The 21,953-nt window shown below is 66.0% G+C and overlaps 4 protein-coding genes across 9 annotated transcripts in view; all 4 read right to left on the minus strand.

The window, feature by feature from the left end:
* Positions 1–591: 591 nt before the first annotated feature.
* Positions 592–10,572, minus strand: LOC140660774 (ras GTPase-activating protein 4-like). 2 transcript variants are annotated; one of them, XM_072881956.1, is made up of 20 exons: positions 10,377–10,572; positions 6,223–6,279; positions 5,739–5,852; positions 5,330–5,391; positions 5,082–5,211; positions 4,694–4,775; positions 4,385–4,516; positions 4,213–4,304; positions 3,823–3,946; positions 3,541–3,694; positions 3,136–3,200; positions 2,786–2,898; positions 2,529–2,715; positions 2,142–2,279; positions 1,693–2,007; positions 1,470–1,607; positions 1,252–1,387; positions 1,049–1,169; positions 911–969; positions 592–760 (listed from the first exon to the last, which is right to left on the minus strand). In XM_072881956.1, exons 1-20 carry the CDS (start codon positions 10,439–10,441, stop codon positions 639–641), a joined length of 2,406 nt encoding a protein of 801 aa, XP_072738057.1. In that variant the 5' UTR covers positions 10,442–10,572; the 3' UTR covers positions 592–638. The 2 variants fall into 2 exon arrangements, with proteins under 2 accessions (XP_072738057.1, XP_072738056.1); XM_072881955.1 differs by having other exon boundaries at positions 3,541–3,697.
* Positions 10,573–13,021: 2,449 nt separating this feature from the next.
* LOC140660999 (uroplakin-3b-like protein 1) lies at positions 13,022–15,024 on the minus strand. The gene is made up of 6 exons (XM_072882534.1): positions 14,979–15,024; positions 14,371–14,517; positions 14,036–14,267; positions 13,869–13,945; positions 13,264–13,393; positions 13,022–13,127 (listed from the first exon to the last, which is right to left on the minus strand). Exons 1-6 carry the CDS (start codon positions 15,022–15,024, stop codon positions 13,022–13,024), a joined length of 738 nt encoding a protein of 245 aa, XP_072738635.1.
* A 506-nt stretch (positions 15,025–15,530) lies between these two features.
* On the minus strand, positions 15,531–18,564 carry LOC140661029 (uroplakin-3b-like). Its single transcript, XM_072882610.1, has 6 exons — positions 18,540–18,564; positions 16,797–16,946; positions 16,482–16,701; positions 16,306–16,382; positions 15,971–16,091; positions 15,531–15,714 (listed from the first exon to the last, which is right to left on the minus strand). Exons 1-6 carry the CDS (start codon positions 18,562–18,564, stop codon positions 15,531–15,533), a joined length of 777 nt encoding a protein of 258 aa, XP_072738711.1.
* Positions 18,565–20,464: 1,900 nt separating this feature from the next.
* Positions 20,465–21,953, minus strand: part of DTX2 (deltex E3 ubiquitin ligase 2) — a 39,567-nt gene continuing 38,078 nt past the window's right edge. For all 5 annotated transcript variants that reach the window (XM_072882236.1, XM_072882238.1, XM_072882235.1 and 2 more), the window contains 2 exons: positions 21,785–21,874; positions 20,465–21,145 (listed from right to left, as the gene is read on the minus strand). In XM_072882236.1, the coding sequence (XP_072738337.1) occupies positions 20,921–21,145; positions 21,785–21,874 (315 nt within the window). In that variant the 3' untranslated portion in view covers positions 20,465–20,920. The remainder of the gene's footprint in view (positions 21,146–21,784; positions 21,875–21,953) is intronic.

Below are 21,953 nucleotides of genomic sequence, written 5' to 3' on the forward strand. Positions count from 1 at the left end.
GTGCCCTGTTGGTGCCACCGGAAGGGACACCAGCGGGGCCACCGGTGATGCCATCAGTGATGCCATGAGGAGCACCAACACCAGCGCCACCATCGGCGATGTCCCCAGCAGAACCACCAGTGACACCACCCCAACCACCAGCCGTGGCTCCAGCAGGGCCATCAGCGATGTCACCAGTGCCACCATCAGCGATGTCCCCAGCAGACCCACCAGAGACACCACCACTGCAGCCACCAGCCATGGCCCCAGCAGGGCCATCAGCGATGTCACCAGTGCCACCATCCGTAGCACCACCAGTGCTGCCACCAGCAGAACCTCCAGGGATGCCACCACCAGTAGGGCCACCAGAAATGGCACTAGAGGGCCATCAGCAATGTCGCCAGCGCCACCATGAGCAGTGCCACCACGAGTAGCACCGCCAGCGCTGCCACCAGTACCACCAGTGCCACCAGCAGAGCTTTAACCACTCCCCAACCCAGCGCTGCCCCCCCCACCCAGAGCCACCAGTGCCCGTCCCCGCGGCCGGCAGCGTCCCCCCCAGAGACGGACAGGACAGGGCCGCAGGGTACAAAGTGCCTTTATTGCCACCGCTGCGGTCCCTGAGGCGCGGGGACCCCGAGTGGGGGGCACCGGGCCCCTCATGTCTGCAGCTGCAGCAGGGCGGGGGCCGGGGGGGCCGGGGGCTGCGCCAGGCGGTGGCAGCCCTCCAGCTCCTCCAGCACCCCGAAAAGCCGGCTGAGCCCCTCGGGCAGGGGGGCACCTGTGGGGGGGGGGGAGCAGCAGTGAGACCCTGCACCCCCCAAAAGAGGGGCACCCCACAACCAACACAGCCCCCCCGCCCCCCCGACACGTCTCAACCAGAGCATCCCCACTGCGGTCCTCAAAATCCCCCCACCCCCCCCAAACCCACCTTCATCCCGGGGGCCATTTTGGGTGTCCTCCGGCTCCAGCAGCTCCCGGTACTTCTCCCTGGGGAGAGCGGGAAGAGAGGGACGGGCCCCGGGCGGGAGGTGGGGGCGCGGGGGTCCCCCCCGGGGCGGGGGCTCACCTGAGGGGCCCTCGGAGGCCCTGGAGGTGGCGGAAGAGGCGCTGCGCCTCCGCCGCGGGGTCCAGGGGGTCACTCCAGGCCTGCAGGGTGACGCCGTGCCGCGTCCGGTCGCACCCCAGCCCTGCGGGGCAGCGGGCTCGTGAGGTGGGGGACGCCCCCCAACCCCCCCCCCCCCGGGACCCCGCCGGTGCCCTCCCCGGTACCTGTCCTCTGCCTCTGGTGGCAGCAGCTCCACTTGTCCCCCCGGTAGACGCCGGGGTGGTAGGCGCGGAGCACGCCGGGGTTGTTGCCGCACACCTTGCGCAGGGCCGACAGCCACTGGTTCAGCTCGTTGACGCACTGCGGGGGGCGGCGAGGGGGCTGTGACGCCCCTCGGAGGGGGGTGTCCGTGTGTCCCCGTGTCCCCGTGTCCCCGTCCCACCTTGCACTGGAGGTAGGCTGTCTCCTGCCGCCCGCCTGTGCCCACATAGACCACCTGCATGACGTGGGAGCTCCCGAAGCTCTTCTCCTCCACCTTCTCCGCAGCGAGGATGTCGGCCAGGGCAATGGCACCGCTATGCTGATGGGGGGGGGCACATGACACAGGGGGTCAGTGCCACCCACCCTGCCACCACCCTCACCGCCCCCCCCAGGCACCCCCCTACCTCGGCGCCGGGGCCCTTGCCGAAGCTGAGGGCCTCCCTGGTGAGGCAGAAGTGGAGCTTCTTGGCGGCGGCGGCGAGCAGCGGCCCCTTGCCCTGCGTCTTGTGGACGAAGAGCAGCCCCTCCTTCACCACCGTGGTGGGGGGGTCCAGCAGCCGCCCCTCACCTTCCTCCTCCTCTTCCTCCGTCCCCACCAGCCGGGCGATGAAGTCCTTCATCTGGGCGATGCCCTGCTGCAGGGCGGGCAGCAGCGGGGCCAGCCAGGCCTCCTTGGCCCGCCCGGCCGCCGGCTCCATGTTGCCCACCATCTGGATGGCCTGGAGACCCCCGGGGACGGCGGTGTCACCAGCGGTGGACCCAGCCCTCCCCACTGGGAAGCAGCCGGGCACCCCAAAAACCCCACCTGGGTGACACCACGGCACCCACCCCGGTGTGTCCCCCCCCGTCCCACCTTGGCCAGGAGCAGCAGCGTGCGGCTGGTGCGTGCGTCGGCATGTGTCTCCCGCAGGTGGAAGAGCTTGGGGGTCATGATGGCCGGCGAGAAGAAGCGGAGGCAGAGGAAGCTGGTGATGGCCACGAACTTGGCGTGCTGCAGCCGACCGAGGCGGGGGGAGACGTGTGAGGGTCTGTCCCAGCATGGGACATCCCTGGGCACCGCGTACATGGATGCTCCAGGGACAGGGGGCTGGCTTCCAGCACCTGTTTGGGTGCAGCATGGCCCCGCTGTCCCCCTGCACCCCGTCCCTGGGGGGCTGCCCCCATGCCCAAGAGGAGACCCCACCATGTGCCCTGGGGATGTCCCCATTTGACCCCGCTCCATCCCCCGCCGCAGCCCGACCTGGTGCTGGGGGAAGCGCTCCCCGACGCGCTGGAAGAGCTGCCGGAAAGCAGCGCGGATGATGGGGGGACACACCGGGGCTGACTTGACGATGGCGTCCAGCAGCTCGCCCATGTAGGACTGGAGGTGCTGGCGGCCCTGCTCGATCACCTCGCCCTCCGTCTGCACCCGGTGCAGCCCCGAGCACCTGCGGGCACCGGCACCATTAGCCCCATGGCCGGGGCCCCCCTCACCCCGCTGCCCCATGCGCCCCTTACCCGACGTCTTTGATCTCCACCTTGCCGGGGTCCATCTCCACGTACTTCTTCTCCTCGAACACGCGGGTGATGGTGGGCCCCAGGACAGCGTGCAGGTACGGCATCCCCGTCACCTGCCGAGGGACCGCGCAGGGGACGGTGGTGGGGGGCACGGCCACAGGTTTGGCACCTGACATCCCCAGACTCCCCGGTAAGACTCTCCCACCCAGGGGATCTTCTCCAACCTCCCAGCCCCAGGGGAAGACACAGCCCCACCAGCCGTCCCAGTACACCCCCCGGGAACCGGCCCCAGTGGGGACAGCCCAGAGCCAGGGTGACCTGGGAAGAGCAGGTTTCGGGCGGTGTGGCACCTTGAGGAAAGACTCCATCGACTTTGAGGCCAGGGAGTTGCTCCGGAACAAAGTGTTGGGCTCGCCTGCAAAACAGGAGAGGGTCTGTGGCCTGGGGGACGGCCACAGGTCACCCACCGGGCAGCTGCAATCACAGGGGGCATCTACCGGGGCTCTGCCCCCCACCCCCAGCCATTTCCATGGGAGTTACGGGGATTTCCTAACCTCAAACCACCTGCTCCTCAGCCAACCTCAGCCAACCTCAGCCCGTGAGTTGCTCAGGATGAACCCAACAGGTCCCCGCCCAGAGCACAGCATGATGGCTGAACCTCAACCGTCACCCCCAAAAAAATCACCACGCAAGGTCCCGGAGGTTTTGCAGCCCCAGGAGATGGTTGGAAGCCTCTGGCTCTGCTCCAGCCTTACAGGGCTTGGCCAGCTCCAGCTCGAAGAGCAGGTCCAGGAACTCCTTGACCAGCCCTTGGCCCAGGAAGAGTTTGACCAAGTTGATGGCGACCTCCTGCCGGCACTCGGCCGTGGTGGTTTCATCCAGGAGGGTGACCAGGTGCACGTGGCCATCCTGCTGGGGAGAGGCATCACGACGTGATAGCCCGAGGGAGACACGTGCCCTGGCAGAGAGCCGGAGGAAGGCGAGTGCCCCGGCAGGGCTTTGCACGGACCCCTCACCTGGCACCCCGGACCCCTCACCTGGCACCCCAGCTTCACCTCCTGGCACAGGAGCTGGACCAGGGGCTGGTAGCAGTGGGCGGGCAGCACCGTCTCATCCCGCAGCCTCACCTGCAGCTGCAGGGAGCCCAGGCTGCCTCGGCACCTGCAGGAGCACAGGGTGGGTGGGTTGGTGGATGGAGGGATGGATGGAGAAGTACTTCACCAAGCAGGAGGTGGCCCGACAGCCCGGGAAAGCCTGGGCGGGCAGGTGGGGCTGCCCTGCACTTGTCCCCCCTCCCGGACAAGGGCATTTCCAGGAGCTGTTCCTCCAAAGGGGCGATGCTTCCCAGGAATAGCCCCGTCCCCAACGCCCCGGCAGGCACCGGGACCACCGCTGGCACACCCCAACACCCCCGTGCTGAGACTCACTCATCCTCCCTCGGCTTGGACTTGTCCGGCCGCAGCCTGAACCAGCCCTCCTCCTGCCCGGCCGCCTCCAGCCCCCGGACGCTGAACACCACCTGGGAGGGGAAGGCAGGAGGGGGTCAGGCAGGCAGCCGGGCAGGGCCCCCGGCAGCGGTGACGGGGTTTGGGGGCTCACCTTGCCCAGGAAGTCATTCCTGCCGACCAGGTCCCAGTCCCACACCTCCACGCACAGCTTCTCCCCGGCGGGCTCGGCCAGCTCAAACTCGAAGGTCTCGTTCCAGCGGGGGTAGCAGGATTTCTTGACCACCTGCAAAGGCAACGGCTTCACCCCCCTCGCCAGGGGGATCTGACACCCCCCCGGGGACACCAAGCTGGGGCTGCCGGGGACAGGGATGGCTCCTGGCCGAGGTCCGGGCTTCCCAGTGGGATTTCACCTGCAGCGCCGCTAGGCTGGGGGATCACGACAAAATGAAGCCATACTCACAGTGCTCTCCTGCGCCTTCCCGTTGTAGCGCAAGCGGACGAAGGGGTCAGAGGCCCCGTTCCGGTCCTTCCTGGCCAAATCCCTGCCGAGAAGAGGGGGAATTTGCCAGTACCCTCCCAAAATACCTACAGGCACCCATGGCTACCACTCCCCTCCTCGGCTCCCCAGCACCTCGAGATGCGTGCCCTAAAGACCAGCAGACGAGGTGGACCCTGCCCCAGGACACCCGTCAGCTGCTGGGTGGTGGGAAGGATGCTCTGCACCCAAGGGAGGATAACTGAGAAGACCCTGATACAGTGGGGAAACTGAGTCACGGAGCAGCCAGGACTCCCTGCACGCGTCCCAGCTGCACACGCAGCCCCGGGCCACCCCCGTGTCCCCTCCTCACCTGGCCTCCAGCACCGTGCAGCGCAGCCGCCGGCCGCCCTGGCTCCCCAGGACCTCCACCCGCAGGTGGATCTCCCCCTGCACCTCCTCGTCGGGGTCCACCTCGCTGAGGCTCACCCAGCCGCTGTAGCCTGTGGGAAAAGGGGGGACCCTCATGGGGGGGATCCCTGGGGGGCCCTCGGGACCAGCTTGTCGCAGGGGTGGGAGATGGGTCCCTGCTGGGACGCTCCCGGCCACCCGTCCCCCTACCCTTGGGGTGCTCCGCCAGCATGTCCCGGGTGATGCAGACCTTCCCGATAACGTCATCGCGGCTGGAAAACAAAAGCCAGGAGCAGGACACGGCGTGGGATCGGAGCCCACCCGCTCCACCGGGCCCAGGCAGGACAGCCCCTGCGGGGGGAAAAGGCACCCGGGTGTCCTGGGCTGGGGCCACCACGGTGCGTCTGTCCCCATGGAGCATGGCAGCCACCCTTTGCTGCCAGCTGGAAAATAACCTCGGGAAATAACTTCACCCCTTTGAGTCCCAAAGCCTAAGCCAGCACGGCCAGGTGTGGATTCTCTGGTGTCTGCAATGGGGTTGAGCATGCAGGCAGCCAAAGCCGCTGACCTCCAAGTTCCCATGCCAAGCCCCCACTACCCCCAGCCCACCTGCCTGTACCTGAGCGCATCCTCATCCATGACGTAGATGGAGATGCTGTGAAAGGTGGGCTGGAGGTGCACCTCGTACTCCTCCCCCCAGAACGGGGACAGCGTCTTCCACACCGTGGCAGTCCTGCGGGGCAGACGGCACCGGTGACGGGGGGACGGGGCTCCCTCGCCATCTTCCCAGCTTTCGGTGACACATGGCTGGGGGCAGCACCCACAGTTTTGAATCCTCAGCTGGGGCAGGGCATGGGTCCCTGTCCTGTCTTGTGGCTCTGGGCTGGCAAGATACAGGGGGTGGCTTGCAGGGTGGGGGGTGCCCATGAGCTGTTAGACATGTGTCTGGAGGAGTGGCTCAGCCCAAAGCAGGGAATAATAATAATAATAATAATAATAATAATAATAATATTGTGCCCTGCAGCAGGGTAGATGGAGGAACCTGCCAGGAGCCGGGTGTGTCGGCAGGTTTGGGGACCAGCCAGGGACATGGAGCCACTCACCTGATGATGGCCTCATCGTCGATCTTCACAATGCAGTACGGGTCGCTGCTCCCCGTGCTGGAAGGACACAGCATGGCCCCATCAGCGCCGTCGGCCGCCCCGCCAGCCCCCCGCCCCAACCCCGCGGGGCTCTCATGGTCATGGGTGACCAAAGCCTTCAGCCCTGGCAAACCCCCCCACAGAGGGGGGACCCCACAGGGCTATGGGGTGCTGGGGGACAGAGGCACCCCTAGAAGCGAAAGGCTTCAGTGGGTGGATCTGGCCATGGCTGCAGGCATGTGGTGACCCCGGCTTCGCTCCCGGCCCGGAGAAACACGTCCTTGACTGTGTCCGGCCACTGCATCCCGCTGGCAGCTGCAAGTGGCTTTCCTCTTCCAAATAGGAAGGCGAAGAACAAACAAAACCCACCCTTTCCCCGAAACGGCTCCAGGCACCCGCAGCCCCATTGCACGCACTGGGAGTGGGGCCACGGCAGCCTGCTCCAGCCCTGGGGAGCACGCAGAGCCCCAACACCTCCGCAGGGATGGGGACGTCCCTGGGGACACCTCCGGTGATGCAGAGGGTGCGAAGGTCAGGCAGCGTGTGCCACGGTGGCCATGGGCTGTTGGCAGCCACCACGATGCTCTGACCCCGCTTCCTCCCTGGGGACAACCCAAGTCATCACTCCTGTGCTCTGCTGCCAAAAAAAAAAAAAAAATCATCATTTTACAGCGTATTGCCCCAGTTTATCAGAAACGAGGTGACTCAGATGCAGGCAGGGGTGGGGGCTCCGGCCGCGGCAGAAGAGCCAGCAGGAGCCGGGTGCTGGCCAAGAGGGTGGAAAGGTTGTGGCTCCCGTCCCGCAGGCAGCCGGCACAGAGCAGCCCGCACCGAGCACGGTTACTCGTTAACCCCAGTTCATCAGCCAGCCGTGAGCGTCCCGCAGATGGGTGGGGGTTTGGGGACCCCGAGCATGGAGCGATTTCCCCGTCTCAAAAACAGGGAGGCTGAGAGCCAGCTGCTGGGGGGATTAAAAGGGTTTGGGGGATTGAAAGGGTTTGGGGTGCTCCCTGCCTTGCAAAACACGGCTGGGGGGGGTTCTCTGGGCTGTGCGTCCTGGGCACTGCGCTGGCATCCCCATCCCCAGGCACCCCAACCGTTTCGGGCCAGGCGTGGTGCTGGCAGCGCAGGCAGGTTGCTAAGAGCAGCTTTCTGCTGCCTGCTCCCATCTCCCGCCGCCCTCCGGAGAGGGTTTTAACGAGAGCGGTGGATGGAGCACCATTAACCAGAGCCTGTCGCTGACATTTCCTGCCTTATGCAAACCATCAAGCAGGCAGGGAGCATGCAGGCAGAAAGGGAACATCTGCCCGCCTGAGCCGTGCCCGGCAACGCGGGGCGGGCTTCAGATGGGAGCTGCCTCGGTGCCAGCAGCAGGAAAACCTTGTCCCCAACATGGGGACGTTTCGAGTACGTGGGCTGCTCCATCTCCCCTCGGACGCAGGGTGCCACGAAGCCGCCCTTGCAGTACTGGGGCATGGCGTGCTCTGGGGATTAAAACACAGCATGGCCAGAATCCCTCCTCCGCAGGCTGCAGGAGGGGCTGCAGAGGTGCCCCGGCTGCTGGGGAGCCTGCGAGCCGCATCAGTGGGGGATAAATCCCCACTGCAAAGGCAGACAGGAAACGCAGCACCGCGCCGGGCGACATCGTCTGCACGGCATCGCTGTCCCTGGATGCTAACCGGTGCCTGGGAGATGTCAGGGGACGAGATTTATAAGGCTTGCAGGCTCCCAGCGGGCACTGGGCATCCTGTCGACGCCTACGCAGAGCATGGCTTGCCCTGGCCACCCGCCCCGGCCCCTCCACACCGGCACAGATGGCTGCAGACAGGCGAGGCTGGGGCTTTGGTGCAGGGGAAGGAGCTAGGAAAGGGGAAGATTGGGTTTTAAAAAGAGGAAATGAAGACTGAAGCTTTAAAGATTGATAGCACAGTATATATTGGCGGGGGGGAATAAACATGTGTGCTCCCCGCAGCCATCCGTCCCGGCAGGCAGCACCGGGGGCTGAGGCATTGAGTTTTGCAATTAAAAATGCACTGGTGTAGACAGCAGTGCCGCTTTGCCCAGCCCTTGGGGGGGACAATAAGATAAAATGCAATAAAATACAATAAAATAAAATCAAATCAGATAATTTTCCTTGCTTTCCTGCAATGAAGATGCAGGGGAGGATTTTGCAGCGCTCAGTGTCCCGGGGGGGGACGGGGGCAGAGCCCACCCAGGGCCGAGCCGGAGCTGCTGCAGCTCTTCCCGCCTGCCCAGTTTCTGGCCGTGGTGTTAGGCAGTGACGTGGCGGAGAGCGAAAGCAGGAGCAGGTTTCCTGCCTCTTTATGGGCAGTTTCATGGTTTCCCAGCTGCACAGTGCCAAGCCCGGTGCTGGGCGAGCGCTTGCTTGGAAGGCAAAACCAAGCAGCAGCTCTTCTGCACCGGGAGGAGGTGGGAGACCCGCAGGCACAGTGGTGGCCTGGGCTAAACCCCGGGGAAATCACACTGCTGCTGCTGGGGGAGAGGAGGGGGCTGCCGGCGGCACGGCTCCTTGGGGCAGGGTGGCACCTGGGGGTCACAAACCACAGCGACATCGGCCAAATCCTGCTCCTGCAACTCCCTGTGCTGAATCCTGCAGGAGCTGCGGGGGTCCCACGGAGGGTTTGGGGGTGCCCCATCACCCACGGGTGCTTGCAAGCAGGGTCCGACCTGCAAACACGCCTGGGGCCAGTGCTGATGGATTTCCCCCGGGGAAACGGGCAGCGATCCCAAGGGCTGTGCTGGGGCAGAGCAGAGGAACCGGATCTCGTGAGCCCCCATCCGCAGGGGAGGGGGACGGTGGCCAGACACGGCCAAGGTCAGGCCGTGGCAGGTGAGCGTGCCGGATCCGGTGCTTGGGTTTCCCTCCCCGCCGGGGCGGCCGCTCTCCCTGCCCAAAGCTGCGTCCCAAAGCCACTGGTCCGGAAAGCTCCACTCGAGGCATTATCGCACAGCAGCTTTCTGCGACACGCTCTCCTAAAAAACAGAGCCTCCTGAAAAACAGAGCCTACTCGCGCTGGTTCGAGCTCCCGGCAGGGAGTTATGCCAAGGGATTTAAAAATCAGGCCCTAACACATGGGATTTAAAAAAAGAAAAAAAAAAAAAAAAGTCATGTTTCTTTCCATGTTTATCCTCTTTTTCCATGACGGCCGCAGGGATTTTTGCCGGTTTTCCAGCAGCCCTGACCCTGCCCAGCTGCCGAGCGCTCCTCAACAGCCTCCCGCTGCCTCCGCGGCCGGGGGCCACCCCGATGCCGTCCCCCCGTCCCACCCCAACGCTGTCCCCACATCCCACCCCATAAGGATCAGAGCGATGAGGATAACGCCGGGACACGTGGGCAGCCCTTGGGGGGCCGCCAAGGAGGGAAAGCCCGACCCGAGGGGCCACTTCGGAGCCCGCTGGACCGCAGCAAGGTGGGCTTGAGCCGGGGCTGGGAACTGCATGGTGACAGGGGCCAGAGCACCGGGGCTCCTTGCTCCTCCTTACCGGGGTCCCACTGCATGTCTGGGGGTCCCCGCAAAGGACCCAGCTCCAGGGCCAGCTGCAGGTGGAGGGTGCATGGTGGGGGCTGCCCTGCCCCATGGCAGCACAAGGGGAGCCCCACAAGGTGGGGGCACCCCACAACAGTGGGTGCTCCTGGGATGCAACCTCAAAGCCATCCCAGGGAGTGTCCCCAAGCAGGGGGGGCCATCAAAGCACTCCTGAGGGAGCCCCCAAAGCACAGAGAGCTACTGGGGGCACCCAAAGCCATCCTGGGGGGAACCCCCAAAACAAGGGGGATCCCAAAGCCACCCTAGGGAGAACGCCCAAAGCACAGGCACTGCCGGGGGGACATCCCAAAGCCATCCTGGGGGGAATCCCCAATGCAAGGGGACCCCAAAGCCACCCTGGGGGGAACCCCCAAAGCACAGGTACTGCCTGGGGGGACCCCAAGCCATTCTGGGTGAGCCTCCAAAGCAGGGGGGACACCCCAAAGCCACCCTGGGCGGGTGTCCCCAAAGCACAGGGACCTGCTGGGGGACACCCCACAGCACTCCTGGGGGAGGGGGGCTCCCTCCCGGGGATGCCCCCCCCAAAGCCCCCCCGGCGGCACTCACATGTCCTTGGCGGGCAGGTTCCTGCCCTCCACGATGCGGATGGAGAGCGAGCTCCGCCGGGCCATGGCTGGCGGGCGGGCAGCGGAGCGGAGCCGAGCCGAGCCGAGCCGAGCGGAGCGGAGCGGAGCGGAGCCCAGCTGAGCCGAGCCGAGCCGAGCCGAGAGGAGCGGAGCGGAGCCGAGCCCAGCTGAGCCGAGCCGAGCCGAGCCGAGAGGAGCCGAGCCGAGCGGAGCCGAGCCGAGCCGAGCCGAGCCGAGCCGAGCCGAGCCTCGAACCCGCGGTCACCCAGCCCCGCGCCCATGTGCGGGCCGGCGCCGTCGGCCGCCAATCAGCGCGCGGGACAGGACAGAAGGCGGGGCCAGAAGCTCTTCCCCGGCGGCGATTGGGTGATTATGTCGGCTGTCGGCCAAGGGGTGGGGCCAGGGAGAGGGTGTGGGCGGGGTCGAGGCGGGGTCGCTCCGGAGCGGGGCGGGCGGGGTCCCGCAGGGGACGGGGACGGGGACGGGGACAGCCCGGGGTGCCGTGGCCCCGGCCCAGCACCGGCCGCTCCTCGCTGCCCTGCGCCTCAAAACCCCACCTTTTGCTTGGTACTTTTACTGTTTTGGGTTTTTTTTAGCACTACACCCTGCAGCTGCAGCACCCCCGAGGGACCGGTGGCATTTCGGGGGGGCTTGGTGCCATAAATACAGGAGGAGGGACGGGGGACACCTCCTGCGAGACCTGCCTCGGCTCCAGGACTCGCTCAGCACCCAAAGCTGGGGCTCAGGGCCATGCCGGACACCGCCGGTCCTTGGCATTTTCTCCCGGCCGCCACGGGGACACCACGGGGACACCGCGGGGACACCGTGGGGACACTGCGGGGACACCGCGGGGACACCGCGGGGACACTGCGGGGACACGCTGCCCCGTCCTGCAGCTCTGCCCCTCTGCCTCCCCCGCACAGGGGGACAGGGGGACGAGGCGCAGGCCACCGCCACTCCTGGCTCCCCATGTGCCAGCCCCAGGCTCGCACGTGGTCGGGGCCGCTCGTCCCACCCCCGCGGCACCCGCGTGACGGGGGGACAAACCCCCCCAGCCGCTCGAAGCCGCTTGGTGGGTGATACCGGTGTGTCATGTCAGGGCATGGGGTAGGACGGAGGGGACCCGCCTTTGCTGGGTGGAACCGTCCCTTCGCTGCGCCCGGGCTGATCTCCCCAGGGGTTAATCGCCGGATTTGCTTGATTTTCCTTGGCTGGGGTCCATGGGGGCTGGCTCCTGGCAGCGGCAGCGCGGGGAGGGGCTGGGGGCAGGTTGCTGACACCCCCCCGGGCAGCGTCAGGACACCCCGGTCAGGGCACTGTGACCACGGATCAGGTGTAAATGTGATGCTGCCCTTTGCACGGCGCCTACGGAAACAATATGGGGAGGTTGAATATACGTATATGCGTATACATAGATTGGATCTTAGGAAAGATTTCTTCACCGACGGGGTTGTCAAGCACCGGGACGGGCTGCCCAGGGAAGTGGTTGAGTCACCATCCCTGGAGGTATTTAAGAGACGTAGCTGCGGTGCTTCGGGATGTGGTTTAGCGGTGGACTCAGCAGTGCTGGGCTAACGGTTGGACTTCATGATCTTAAAGGTCTTTTCCGACCTAACCGATCCCATGATTCTGTGTTTCTATGCGTATGTATAGGAGTATGTATACGATGTATATATTTATATGCACACCTGCGCCAACTCCACTCGAAGTGGGGCACGGCCGCGCTGCAGTGCTCTCTGGCCTTCTTGTCCTCAGCACCGAGGGGGTCTCATCCTGCCCAGGCTGCAGGATCAGGGCACCCACGACCCCAGTGCAGGATCTGGCCCCACGTCCCCCCGAGCAGGATCAGGGACCCACACCCTGGTGCGGGATCGGGAATGCTGGATCAGGCCCCCCACAGCCCCTGGTACAGGATCAGGCCCCGGGCTGCCGGTCCCCTCTTGCCTTCTCGTGGCTAGCGGGGGAACATCAGCAGCACCGGGGCAGGATTGGGCCAGCTCTGCCTGGGGGAGCCCCTCCTCCGGGTTTGGGGGCATCACCACGGGGCGCAGGGAACAGGGAAAAACACCCCCACACCCACCACCCCACTCCTGGGGGCACTTCTCGCCCTAGTGCCGGGGCTGCTGGGGTGGGCCGCGGTCCCCATCCGAACCGGGCACACGCGGCACCACACATCCCAACCAGGTGTGAAAATGCTTCTCCCACCCCAGAGCATCCCCGGCCGCACCCCGCCCTGGCCGGCAGCCGTCCCCTCCCAGGGATGGGGGCTCAGAGCCCTGCACGGGGCGCGGGGACGGGCAGCAGGGCTTGTCCCGGGGGCGGCGGGAGGTGACGAGGTGTCGGCGGGTGCCGTTCCCGGGGGGTCACAAACAGGAGGCGGAGGCCGGGCGCAAAGCGCGCAGAAAGGCTTTTAATCTCCTGCTCCATCACGGCTCCCCGGGGCCCCGGTCCACGGGGCAGCTCTGGCCGTGCCCCCGTGGCAGCGGGTGCCGTGCCACCGACACCGACGGTGCGGTCGCCAGGGCACCTGGGGGTGCGCGGGGTGGCGGTGGCCGGTGCAGGCGCAGGCGGGGAGGCGGTGCGGTGCCGGGGGGCAGTGAGGCAAGCGTGGGGCCGCGGCGGGGCTCAGAGCCGAGCGGCCGGCTGGTCGTAGACGTGGTGGGTGTTGTACCGCTGCACCGTCACCGCCTCCGGCTTGCTGAAGGTGCTGCTGCCGCCACAGGCATCCGAGCTGGGCAGGGAAGGGGCGGTGAGGGACGAGGGTGGGGGCCACGGGGTGCTGGCGTCACCCTGTGACGCTGGTCCTGTGGGCCCAGCACCCCTCACGGCTCCTGGGCGGCGCGGTGGGACGCGGGGGTGACACTCACCCCCAGAAGACCAGCATGGCCACCAGGCCGGCCAGCAGGATGGCAAAGAGGATGGAGAGGATGGAGGTGAGGGCGATCATGCCGGCGCTGTGGCTGCTGCCCGTCGCGGGGATGCTGCTGAGCGGCTGGGCTGGGGAGAGAGCGGGAGGGGAGGGAGCGGCACGTGCACCCCGGGGCAGCGCAGGGCGCCCGGCCAGGGCACGGTGTGTTCGCGGGCAACGGCGGTGTGCAATCGCACCGCACGAATGCAGCGTGCAAACACAGCGTGGCATCCCGGCGTGCAAAGCGACTGTGCAAATGCAATGCGCAATCGCAGCGTGCGAACGCAGCTCGCAACGGTAGCGTGCAAATGCGCCGTGCAAACGCCAGGCGCAATTGCACCACGCAAACGCACCAAGCAAACACGAGGCCCCATCGCACGATGACGGCATACCCCAGCAGGCCCCGCAGCAGCACCCTGCCTCAGTTTCCCCGGCTGCTCGCAGGAGCGCTGCACCCCGAGCTGCCGGTGCTCAGCGTGCAGCCCCCCGAGACCGCCCCGCACCCCCCACACCTCGCGGCTGCGGGAGGGGTGCGAGGGGTGACGAGCATCCCGGCAGCGGTACCTGTCCTCAGGGTGATGGAGTCCGACCAGGCTGTCTCGGCCACGGGCATGGAGCCCTCCAGGGCGAGGAACTTCACCCTGGGGCGGGAGGGGAGGTTGGCCGCGCTCCCCTGAGCCGGGGGGCTGCCGGCAGGCCCCGGGGGGGCACGGCCCCGTGAGCAGGCTCACCGGTACGGCCCGGGGCCGGGCAGGGGGCCGTTGCAGGTGGGTCTCCTCTCATCCCCGGCACAGCTGGTCTCGCTGCCGACGCGCAGCACCGTTATCTCCTTGGCGCGCTTGGGGCAGGGGTAGTTGAGGAGGGTGGTGTTGAGGGTCATGTAGGCAGGGGCGCTGGCGGGGAAGCCCTGGAAGGCTCGCTGGGGGGTCCCCGGTCCCACGCTGTTGTTGAAGTCGGCTACGACTACGGGGAGGGGGGTGAGGAGGGACCCTGGGGGTGCGCGGGGAGCCCTGCGCAGACCCCTGCCCGGGGCTGCTCCCCCGGGGCCTCGCCGCACCCCACCTACCCTCGGGGACGGCCACCACCAGCCAGATGACGGCGTTGCCTTGCGCCTCCTTGAAGATGCAGCGGGGCTGCTCCAGCACGAAGGTGGAGGTGGTCGTCAGGCCCCCCAGGGAGGGGCTGGCCAGGGTCGGTGTGTACCCGAGCACTTCTGCGGTGAGAAGCCAAGGGGGGTGCGGCGGAGGGTGTGGACCCCCCGCTGCAGCCCCTGACCGGCAGCTCCGACCGGCTGCAGCGGTGCCAGGGGCTCGGCGTGGGGACAGGGACGGGGACAGGAGGGAGCTGCCCCCTGCGATCCCGGCTGCGGGCCCCCCGCTCCCCTCCCGCCCCCGGTTTTGGGCTCAGACGTGTTTAATGAAAAGAGAAAGCAAAGACACCCCCGTGCCACCACCGCGGGAGGGACACCCCTGCGAGGCCCCGGGGGACCCTGCACTGTGCCAGCAGACCCAGGAAGGTGACACCAGGGACACTAGAGCTGGCACCCAGAATAGGGGGGGCATCGGCTGCCCTGTACCTCCAGGCTCCGGGGGGGGGGGGTCCCAGTGCCCGTGCACAGGGGACCCTCACAAGCAGGGGACCCCCAGCTCAGCCCGACGGCGTTGGCGGACTCACCCAGGCCATGGGCCATCTCCAGGAGCAGGAGGAGCAGCGGGAGCATTGTGTGGGTGCCTGGGTGCCGAGGGCGGGAGTGCGGGGAGCTGGGCTCCGCGTCCCAGTGGGACCCACCTGCAGCCACCAACCGCCCACATTCCTGGGCTGGCCACGGCCCCGTGGCAAACAGGTCGGGCTCGTTTCCCCAGGGAACATTTGCTATGCCTGAGCGCCCACCGGGGAGGCGTGCTGAGAACCGCCACGCTCGTGGCACGGGTGGGCAACAGCCTTCACCCAGAGAGTGCCACCCCGGGGCTCCTCGCAGACACCACCGGTGCCAGCATGTGCCCGCGCCCCCCCCCGCCCGACACCGAGTGCCACCAAGCTGAGGCCCCGGGTGGTTTTTGGGGGTCCCAGTGCCCCCACCCTCCACAGCTCCAGCCCTGCGTGGCCGATGGCGGGGGCCTGGTGAAGAGAGCACCAGGCTGGCGTGTGAGCGGGGCGGCAGGCGGAGGGTGGGCACCGTCCCACGGCCGGGCAAGGAGGAGGCAGCGAGAGACGTAAAGCGGGAGTTTACTTGGCAGGACACGGACCAGGAGGCCGGGGGGCAAAGCAGCCCAGCCCTGGGGGGCTGCACCTGCAGCCGGGGGGCAGGGGCTGGGGCAGGGCCGGGGGGATGTGGTGGGTCCTGTAGGACCTGCGGGCGAAGGCGCCGGTCCCCGAATCCCGGTGGCACAGGGACCCCCACGCCGCGGCGCTGCGGGAGAGACAAGCAGAGGTGTCAAGCAGGGTCCATGGGGGTCTGCCGGCCCCCCCCGCCTCGCCCACCACCAAGGGGCCCTTTTTCCTTGCCAAACTACAGCAAACCCCCAATTTAAGAAAAAAAAGTCTTTTGAAATCTTAAAAACCCCTCCTTCGCTCCATCTCTTTGCTGATGGGGCCGAGGAGGGGGTGTTCTCCCGGGGCCCCCACAGACGCGGCCCCCCGAGCACAGCCCCGTGCAGCCCCCGTACCCCACGGCGCCGAGCGCCGCCGCGGCCAGCACGGCCCCCAGGCTGGCGAGGATGGAGGCGATGATGACCGCGTCACTGCTGCGGCGCGTGGGCGCGGGGTCGATGGTGCTCGGGCTGCCGGCTGGAAGGAGACGGGATGAGGGACGTGGGGGACACGGGGGGCTCGGGGGTGGTGCGATGGAAAGGGGAGGGATAGGGTGGCCGGGGGAGATGGGGGACGGCTTCTCCCCTCTGGGTTTTGGGGCGAGGGCATAGGGCCAATGCTGTGCCGCATGCCGGCACCCCAACTGGGCAGGTGTGGGGGACCCGCGGGGGGACAGCAGTGCCACCGGTACCTCTCTGCAGGAGGATGGGGTCAGACCACCTCGTCTCCGCTTTGGGGCCATGGCAGCCCATCACCAGGAACTTCACCCTGCGGGATGGATACGGCGGTGCCAGCGGGGGGGACGAGCACGCCCTCCATGGGGAATCACCCCTGCCAGGACCGGGGGGGTCCCTGCCGCAGCCTCACCTGTAGGGCCCCGGGGAGGGCAGGGGCCCGTTGCAGGGGTCCCGGCTGCCCTGGCCCCCACACGCCGTGTCACCCCCGACCCGCAGGATGGCCGGGCTCGCTGCCGAGCAGGCGTATGCGGCCACCGCCGTCTCCAGCGTCATGTAGGAGTGGGCGGTGGGCAGCCGCTCATATGGGGGCACGTCAGCCCGGGACGGGGGGTTTCTGAAGGTGGCTGAGGCTGTGCGGCACAGACGAGGGGTGAGCGGCTGCGGCAAGGGTCCCCCACGTCCCCCCGCCACAGCGGGGAGCGTACGCCGGAGCACGAGCCCTCACCGTTGGCGAAAGCCACCACCAGCCAGGCGGTGTCGGAGGTGCTGGCGTGCCGGTCGAAGACGCAGCAGGGCCTCTCCAGCGCGAAGGTGGTGGCGGTGACCTTCCCCGGCAGCGCCGCGGGGGGCACGCGGGGCACGTAGGGCAGCAGGGCTGGGGGGCAGGCGGTGAGTGGGGGGACCCTGTGCTCCGCACCCCTCGGCAAGCGCCTGACTCCAGCCCGCATCCGTGCTGGGATCCACGAACACCGGTGCGGCACAGCGGCGGTTCACGGGATGCCGGCAGTGCCCACACCAGGGGGATGGCACCGGTGTGGGGACCCCCCAGCCATGCCCGGCCCCACAACTCCCTCCCCAGCACAAACGCCTTGCAAAGACCCACGGGGAAAACACTCACAGCCCCTCCGAGCCCCGTCCCCCTCTGCCCCGTCCCCCCGGGGGAGTCACCCAGGCCTGTGGCTGCGCCCGTCCCAGCCAGCACCAGCAGCACCCACGGCAGCTCCATGGTGTTGTCCCGGCGGGGCTGGACGTGCCACCCTGCTCCGCTCGCTCCGTCCCTCAGTCCGTCCCCTGCCGAGGGGACGAACTGCCCCGTGAGCCCCCGCAGCAGGGACCGCCTGTCCCAAAGAGCCGGACCCTCCCAGCCCCACATTCCTGCACCGGCTCTGCCGGCCCGGCAGGACCCTGTGGGCAAAGGGGCCTGCTGCACCTCCCAGGTCACCCGCTGGCCCCAAACCCCCACGGGGAGCCACCCTGCTGGACCCCAGAGCCGAGGCGCCCGAGCGGGCTGCGAGGACGCAGGGCACAAGCCTGTGATGTGAAAGGGGAAACTGAGGCACAGAGGAGGCACCAGAGATGTGTTCAAGGACAAGTCGGCAGGAGTCGGAGGTTTTGTCGGGGCTATGGGGGCAGCTGGGCAAGTGGTCCTGTACCCCTATTTGCCCCACCAGCACTTGACTCCCTGTGGGTGCCCCATGCCCACCCAGCCCTCAGAGCCAGGGCGAGGAGTGGGCCCACGCCCGCCCCGCTGGTTTTGGGTGCAGCCAGCCTTGCCCTGAGGGCAGGGAAGAGCTCCGGAGCCAGCACACCCAAAACTCACCCAAAACCCCAAGCGTTCAAGGTGAACGGTCCCGCCCAGCGCTGGGGGCGCGGAGGCACCCAAGCTCCAGGACCACCCCATGCTGACATTTCCCCGTCCATCCTTGCCCCTCGCTGGCAGTGGGGCCGGGCCGGGGCCCCCCACGCTGGGGAAAGGCCCCCCAAGCCCTTGGGACGGGGACAGGGACAGCGACGCTGGAACGGGAGCTGCGCCACAGCTCAGGGGCCCCCGCTACTGGCCCCCCCAGCCGCTCGCCAGGCAGAGGGGTTCGAGTGCTCCCTCTCTGGTGTTTGCCAAGGGCAGCGGCTGCCCACTCCTGCGTGGGAGGGGATTTCCCCCCCTTCCCGAAGGGGCCAGGACCTCGCCTTCAGATTAAGTGGAAATGGGGCATTCGAAGATTACGCAGTCCAGCTGCGGAGGGGAAAAAACAGGCGCAGCTGCAGCCTCCATCCCTCCTCCCGGCCCTGCCTTACCGCCCTCCTCCTACCCAGCAATACCTGCCCCAGGGTCCCTGCCAGCAGCGGATGCCCACGGGGACATGCCAGCCCCCCAGCTGCCACCACTGAGCCCCCCTTTGCACTCCCCGGTGGGGCGAGGGAGGCAGGGTGACGCAGGGAGACACTGAGTCACAGTTTCAGCTGCCAGTACCCGCTGCTGGGATGCGGGCCAGCATACCCGCGGGGTCACAGCTCAGCTTGTAATAACCACCCTGCTGCAAACGAGCTGGCACCGCAGGGAGAAGGGAGAAACCCCCACCCTGGGTCTCCAGCCAGGGCCAGGGGAACCCAAATCTTTAGGTCAGACCTGTTTGGTAGCATTATAAGCACTTATTTCAGGCTCTGTCCCCTCCCGGCTCCAACCGGCACCACAGCATCGCCGTCGTGCTTTCGCCCCTTGCCAGCCCTTGGAGCCTTCCCCCTCCGCTGGCTGCTACCCCTGCCCCAGGGCAGAGAGGGGACTGGCTTCGAAGCATCTCCCTGCGCCCCGCTCTGCTGCTTTCTGCCCCTTCGCCGCCTGCATCCCCCCGCCGCAGGGGCTAAGCCGTCTCGGGGCGCAGCACTGACGTGGCAAGGATTTTAGAAGATGCCTCAAGAGGACGTGACAGCCAGGGCTGAGCCGCTGAGCCTGGCCAGCTCATGCCGTGGTGCCCCGGCTCTGGAGCAGCCCAGATGCAGGCAGGGTCCAGCTGATTCATGCACAGCAGCATCTGCTGAAGATGCCTCGGACCACGCTCAGCAGGAAATTCTTGCTTTGTACAAGGCTAGGTGAACCCTGCTCAATTTTCTTTTCAATTCACTGTTTTGCCTGCTGGGAGAACATGATCTGGGGATAAAAAGCTGAGGTTTAAACTCGAAATCTCTCTTTCACAACCAGGGCGGGAGAGGAGCAGACATAGCCTGTTTCTGCAGAGCTCAGCAACACACAGACACGTACCTGCCGCTCCCAAGGAGCTCCCAATTTTGCGGCAGCCCCAGACTTGGCTGGGTTTTGAGGGCTTTCTCCCTAGAACCTGCAGCAGAGGGTAACCAGGAGGCTGCAAGCACAAGACGGACACTGGGGAACGCTCCAGCCCTTGACGGCTCCAAAAAACCTTTCATTTTTATATTGGCACGACAGAAAGAAAATTGCCCCTCTGCTGGCCCAGGACATGCCGGTCCCAGGAGGATGCCGAGCCAGCAGCTACCACGAAATGCAGCCACGTCCTGGACCTCCAGGGACGGAGGTGAAATGGCAGATGCCACCAGGGCTTCTGACGTGCCAAAGGGATTTAATGTGGGCAGAGCTCCCAGGACTTGCAGCTGGGGCCAGTGGCCACAGGGAAGGGAACAGCCAGAAACAGCTCTTAGAAAGGCTCCAGCTACCGGGTGACAAGAAGCTTGGGGACAACGTACGGCAAGGCCACCAGGATTGGGGCAATACCCCCTTCGCAGGGTGCTAGCACTTGCCACAGGCAGAGCTCGTGGTGCAGGAACATGCTCCTACCTGGAAAGCATCTCCGCTAGCAGCCTCGCATCGCTGCCGCACCGCTCACGGCAGAGGCGGGGAGGAAGGTGGCCTGTCACCGCCTGGTGGCACCAGCACTCCCTGCAGCAGCACCACAAAGCTGTTGAACAGCCTCCTTCCTGCAGAGGCTTCACTGGGCACAAAGAACCCCAAACTGCTGCCATTTCACCTGGGAGAGGGGGGAAAAGAGGGGCAGATCCTGCCAGAAGGGCTGCAGGACGATAGGAGCGGGGATGGCGGCTCACAGCAAGAGCAGGGGGCTGCGACTCCCCCCAGGATGACACCGCTGGGGCACCTCTGCCGGCACCACGGCCGCAGACCAGCAGGCTCCGGCAAGTGAAGCACTGACAGCCTGCAAGCCCCGACCCCTGGGACCAGCGCCCCGTGTCCTGCCCCTGCAGAGATTCGCGTCCCTCCAGCAGAGCTGAGCTTTCCCTCCTTTCTCCTGGCTGGATCGAGTGTCCCCAGCTCTGCGGAGAGCAGTCTGGTCCCCCAGAGAGGGCCACCGAAGCGGGAGGCACCCCAAGCCATCAGGCAGCTTGAAGGCAAAGCAGTGACTTGCCGTGGAAATGAAGTGTTTATTACGACCAAGCAGAGATACAGGGGCAGGAGGCTTTGCTGCAAGAGGTGCCTCAAAAACAGGGAGCTGTGGTGTGCCGGAGGCAGGCCCTCGTTTGCTTTCCAGCTGGTCTAGGGCGAGCCAGACATCCCCCTCTCCCCGTCCTGTCCCCAAGCATCCCCAGGGCAAGGTTCTGCCTTCACAAGGGGGTCTGTCACCTCAGGACCACTCTCCCAGCAGGTCCTGGCTGTGGCCATCAACCCTATCCAGAGACACAAGCACAGTTTCTACAAAAATATCTTTCCCTCCCAGAAAAAAGACTGTAGAGAGCAGGCAGGGCTCCCGCGGTACAGTGTTATTGCTCAGTGTGACAGACGGTCAGACACAGAAACTTAAGGCAACAGGAATAAGTGCACTAGGTGGGCCCCCCGACGCGTGCACGGCACAGCCGGGCCCCCGCCCCAGCTCATTGTCTCAGGCAGTCCTCGGTGACGCCCTGCGCGGCCAGCTCCGCCAGCACATTGTCCAGGTAGTTGGGGTCAGGGTAGCCGTGGCCGCTCAGGTTTGTGTCCATCTCCGTCTTGTGGTGGATCTCGTTCCACACCACCGTGTTGCTCTCGCCGGTGGTGCTGGAGGTGCCCACTGTGAAAATGAGGCGTCTCTTCCAGGCCACCCTCAGGAGCTCCAGGACCTAGAGGTGGAAGGAGAAAAACCAAAGCTGGCCTTCAGCAACTAGGAGGCTTGAACCATGAAAGCAGCCTGCCAGAAGCTCAACAGCCTAAATCCTTGCTGTAGCAGGAGGAAACCAAAGATCCCAACATCTTCCCTCAGGGAAGGGATCTCCCTCACCTCCTAGTTACCCATATGGTTCCCCTGATGGGAAGGGCCATTCCCTGCCCATGCTGGTCTTCCAGGACTTGAAAAATACTGGCACAAGTTGAGACACACCCACCCACCCAGAGGAAACAGGGATGGGAAGAGCCAGCAGCCGGACTTTGAGCTCAGCGGTTTTAAGTGCAAACCCTTGTAATTGCATAGCCCAAGACAGGCCAGGAGCGTCCTCCCAAAAGATCAGACAGGATTTTGTTCAGAGTAAAGGGATGAAGGAGAGCAAGTCTTCACAGTCAAAGCCGTGAAGAAGCAGCAAAGATCTTCAAAGGCAGAGGGGTTACAAATACATTTAAGGAACAAACAGCATAGGCAACTACTAAGAATAGCTGGTTAGCATCATGAGGACAGCTCCCAAAAGCAACCCTGTTGTGCCCATCTGCCAACACAGGGCCAAGAGACAACCTGAGAAGGGTCATGTTATCAGGGCATGATACCTTACCTTTCTGCCCTTCTCGTTGTCTGGTAGATAACAATAGCGAGGAAAGCCTCTTGCTGTGTAAGGCATCCCAGGGTTGGGGTGCTCAGGGCCCTGCAATAGATAAGACATATTTGGCACAGACACATCCATCTTCATATGAGGCAGACAATCCCTCAGCAGCAGGATTTGA

The sequence above is a fragment of the Ciconia boyciana genome, chromosome 17 (genome assembly GCF_034638445.1).
Source record: "Ciconia boyciana chromosome 17, ASM3463844v1, whole genome shotgun sequence".
NCBI lineage: Eukaryota > Metazoa > Chordata > Aves > Ciconiiformes > Ciconiidae > Ciconia > Ciconia boyciana.

Bases quoted from the DNA above. Each gene is read 5' to 3' on its own strand.
- LOC140660774 (XM_072881955.1), bottom strand. From the start codon at position 10,441: ATGGCCCGGCGGAGCTCGCTCTCCATCCGCATCGTGGAGGGCAGGAAC. The intron at 2,899-3,135 runs GTGCCACACCGC...GTCCCTCGGCAG, and splicing joins CGATGGAGTCTTTCCTCAAG to GTGACGGGGATGCCGTACCT. The intron at 2,008-2,141 runs GTGGGACGGGGG...GGGGGTCTCCAG, and splicing joins CGCTGCTGCTCCTGGCCAAG to GCCATCCAGATGGTGGGCAA.
- LOC140660999 (XM_072882534.1), bottom strand. From the start codon at position 15,024: ATGCTCCCGCTGCTCCTCCTGCTCCTGGAGATGGCCCATGGCCTGG. The intron at 14,518-14,978 runs GTGAGTCCGCCA...TTCTCACCGCAG, and splicing joins GGAGATGGCCCATGGCCTGG to AAGTGCTCGGGTACACACCG. The intron at 13,128-13,263 runs GTGAGTGTCACC...TTCCCTGCCCAG, and splicing joins GCCATGCTGGTCTTCTGGGG to CTCGGATGCCTGTGGCGGCA.
- LOC140661029 (XM_072882610.1), bottom strand. From the start codon at position 18,564: ATGCTGGCCCGCATCCCAGCAGCGG. The intron at 16,947-18,539 runs GTACTGGCAGCT...CCTGCCCCCCAG, and splicing joins GGCCCGCATCCCAGCAGCGG to CCCTGCTGCCCTACGTGCCC. The intron at 16,092-16,305 runs GTACCGGTGGCA...GTCTCCTTCCAG, and splicing joins CCCCATCCTCCTGCAGAGAG to CCGGCAGCCCGAGCACCATC.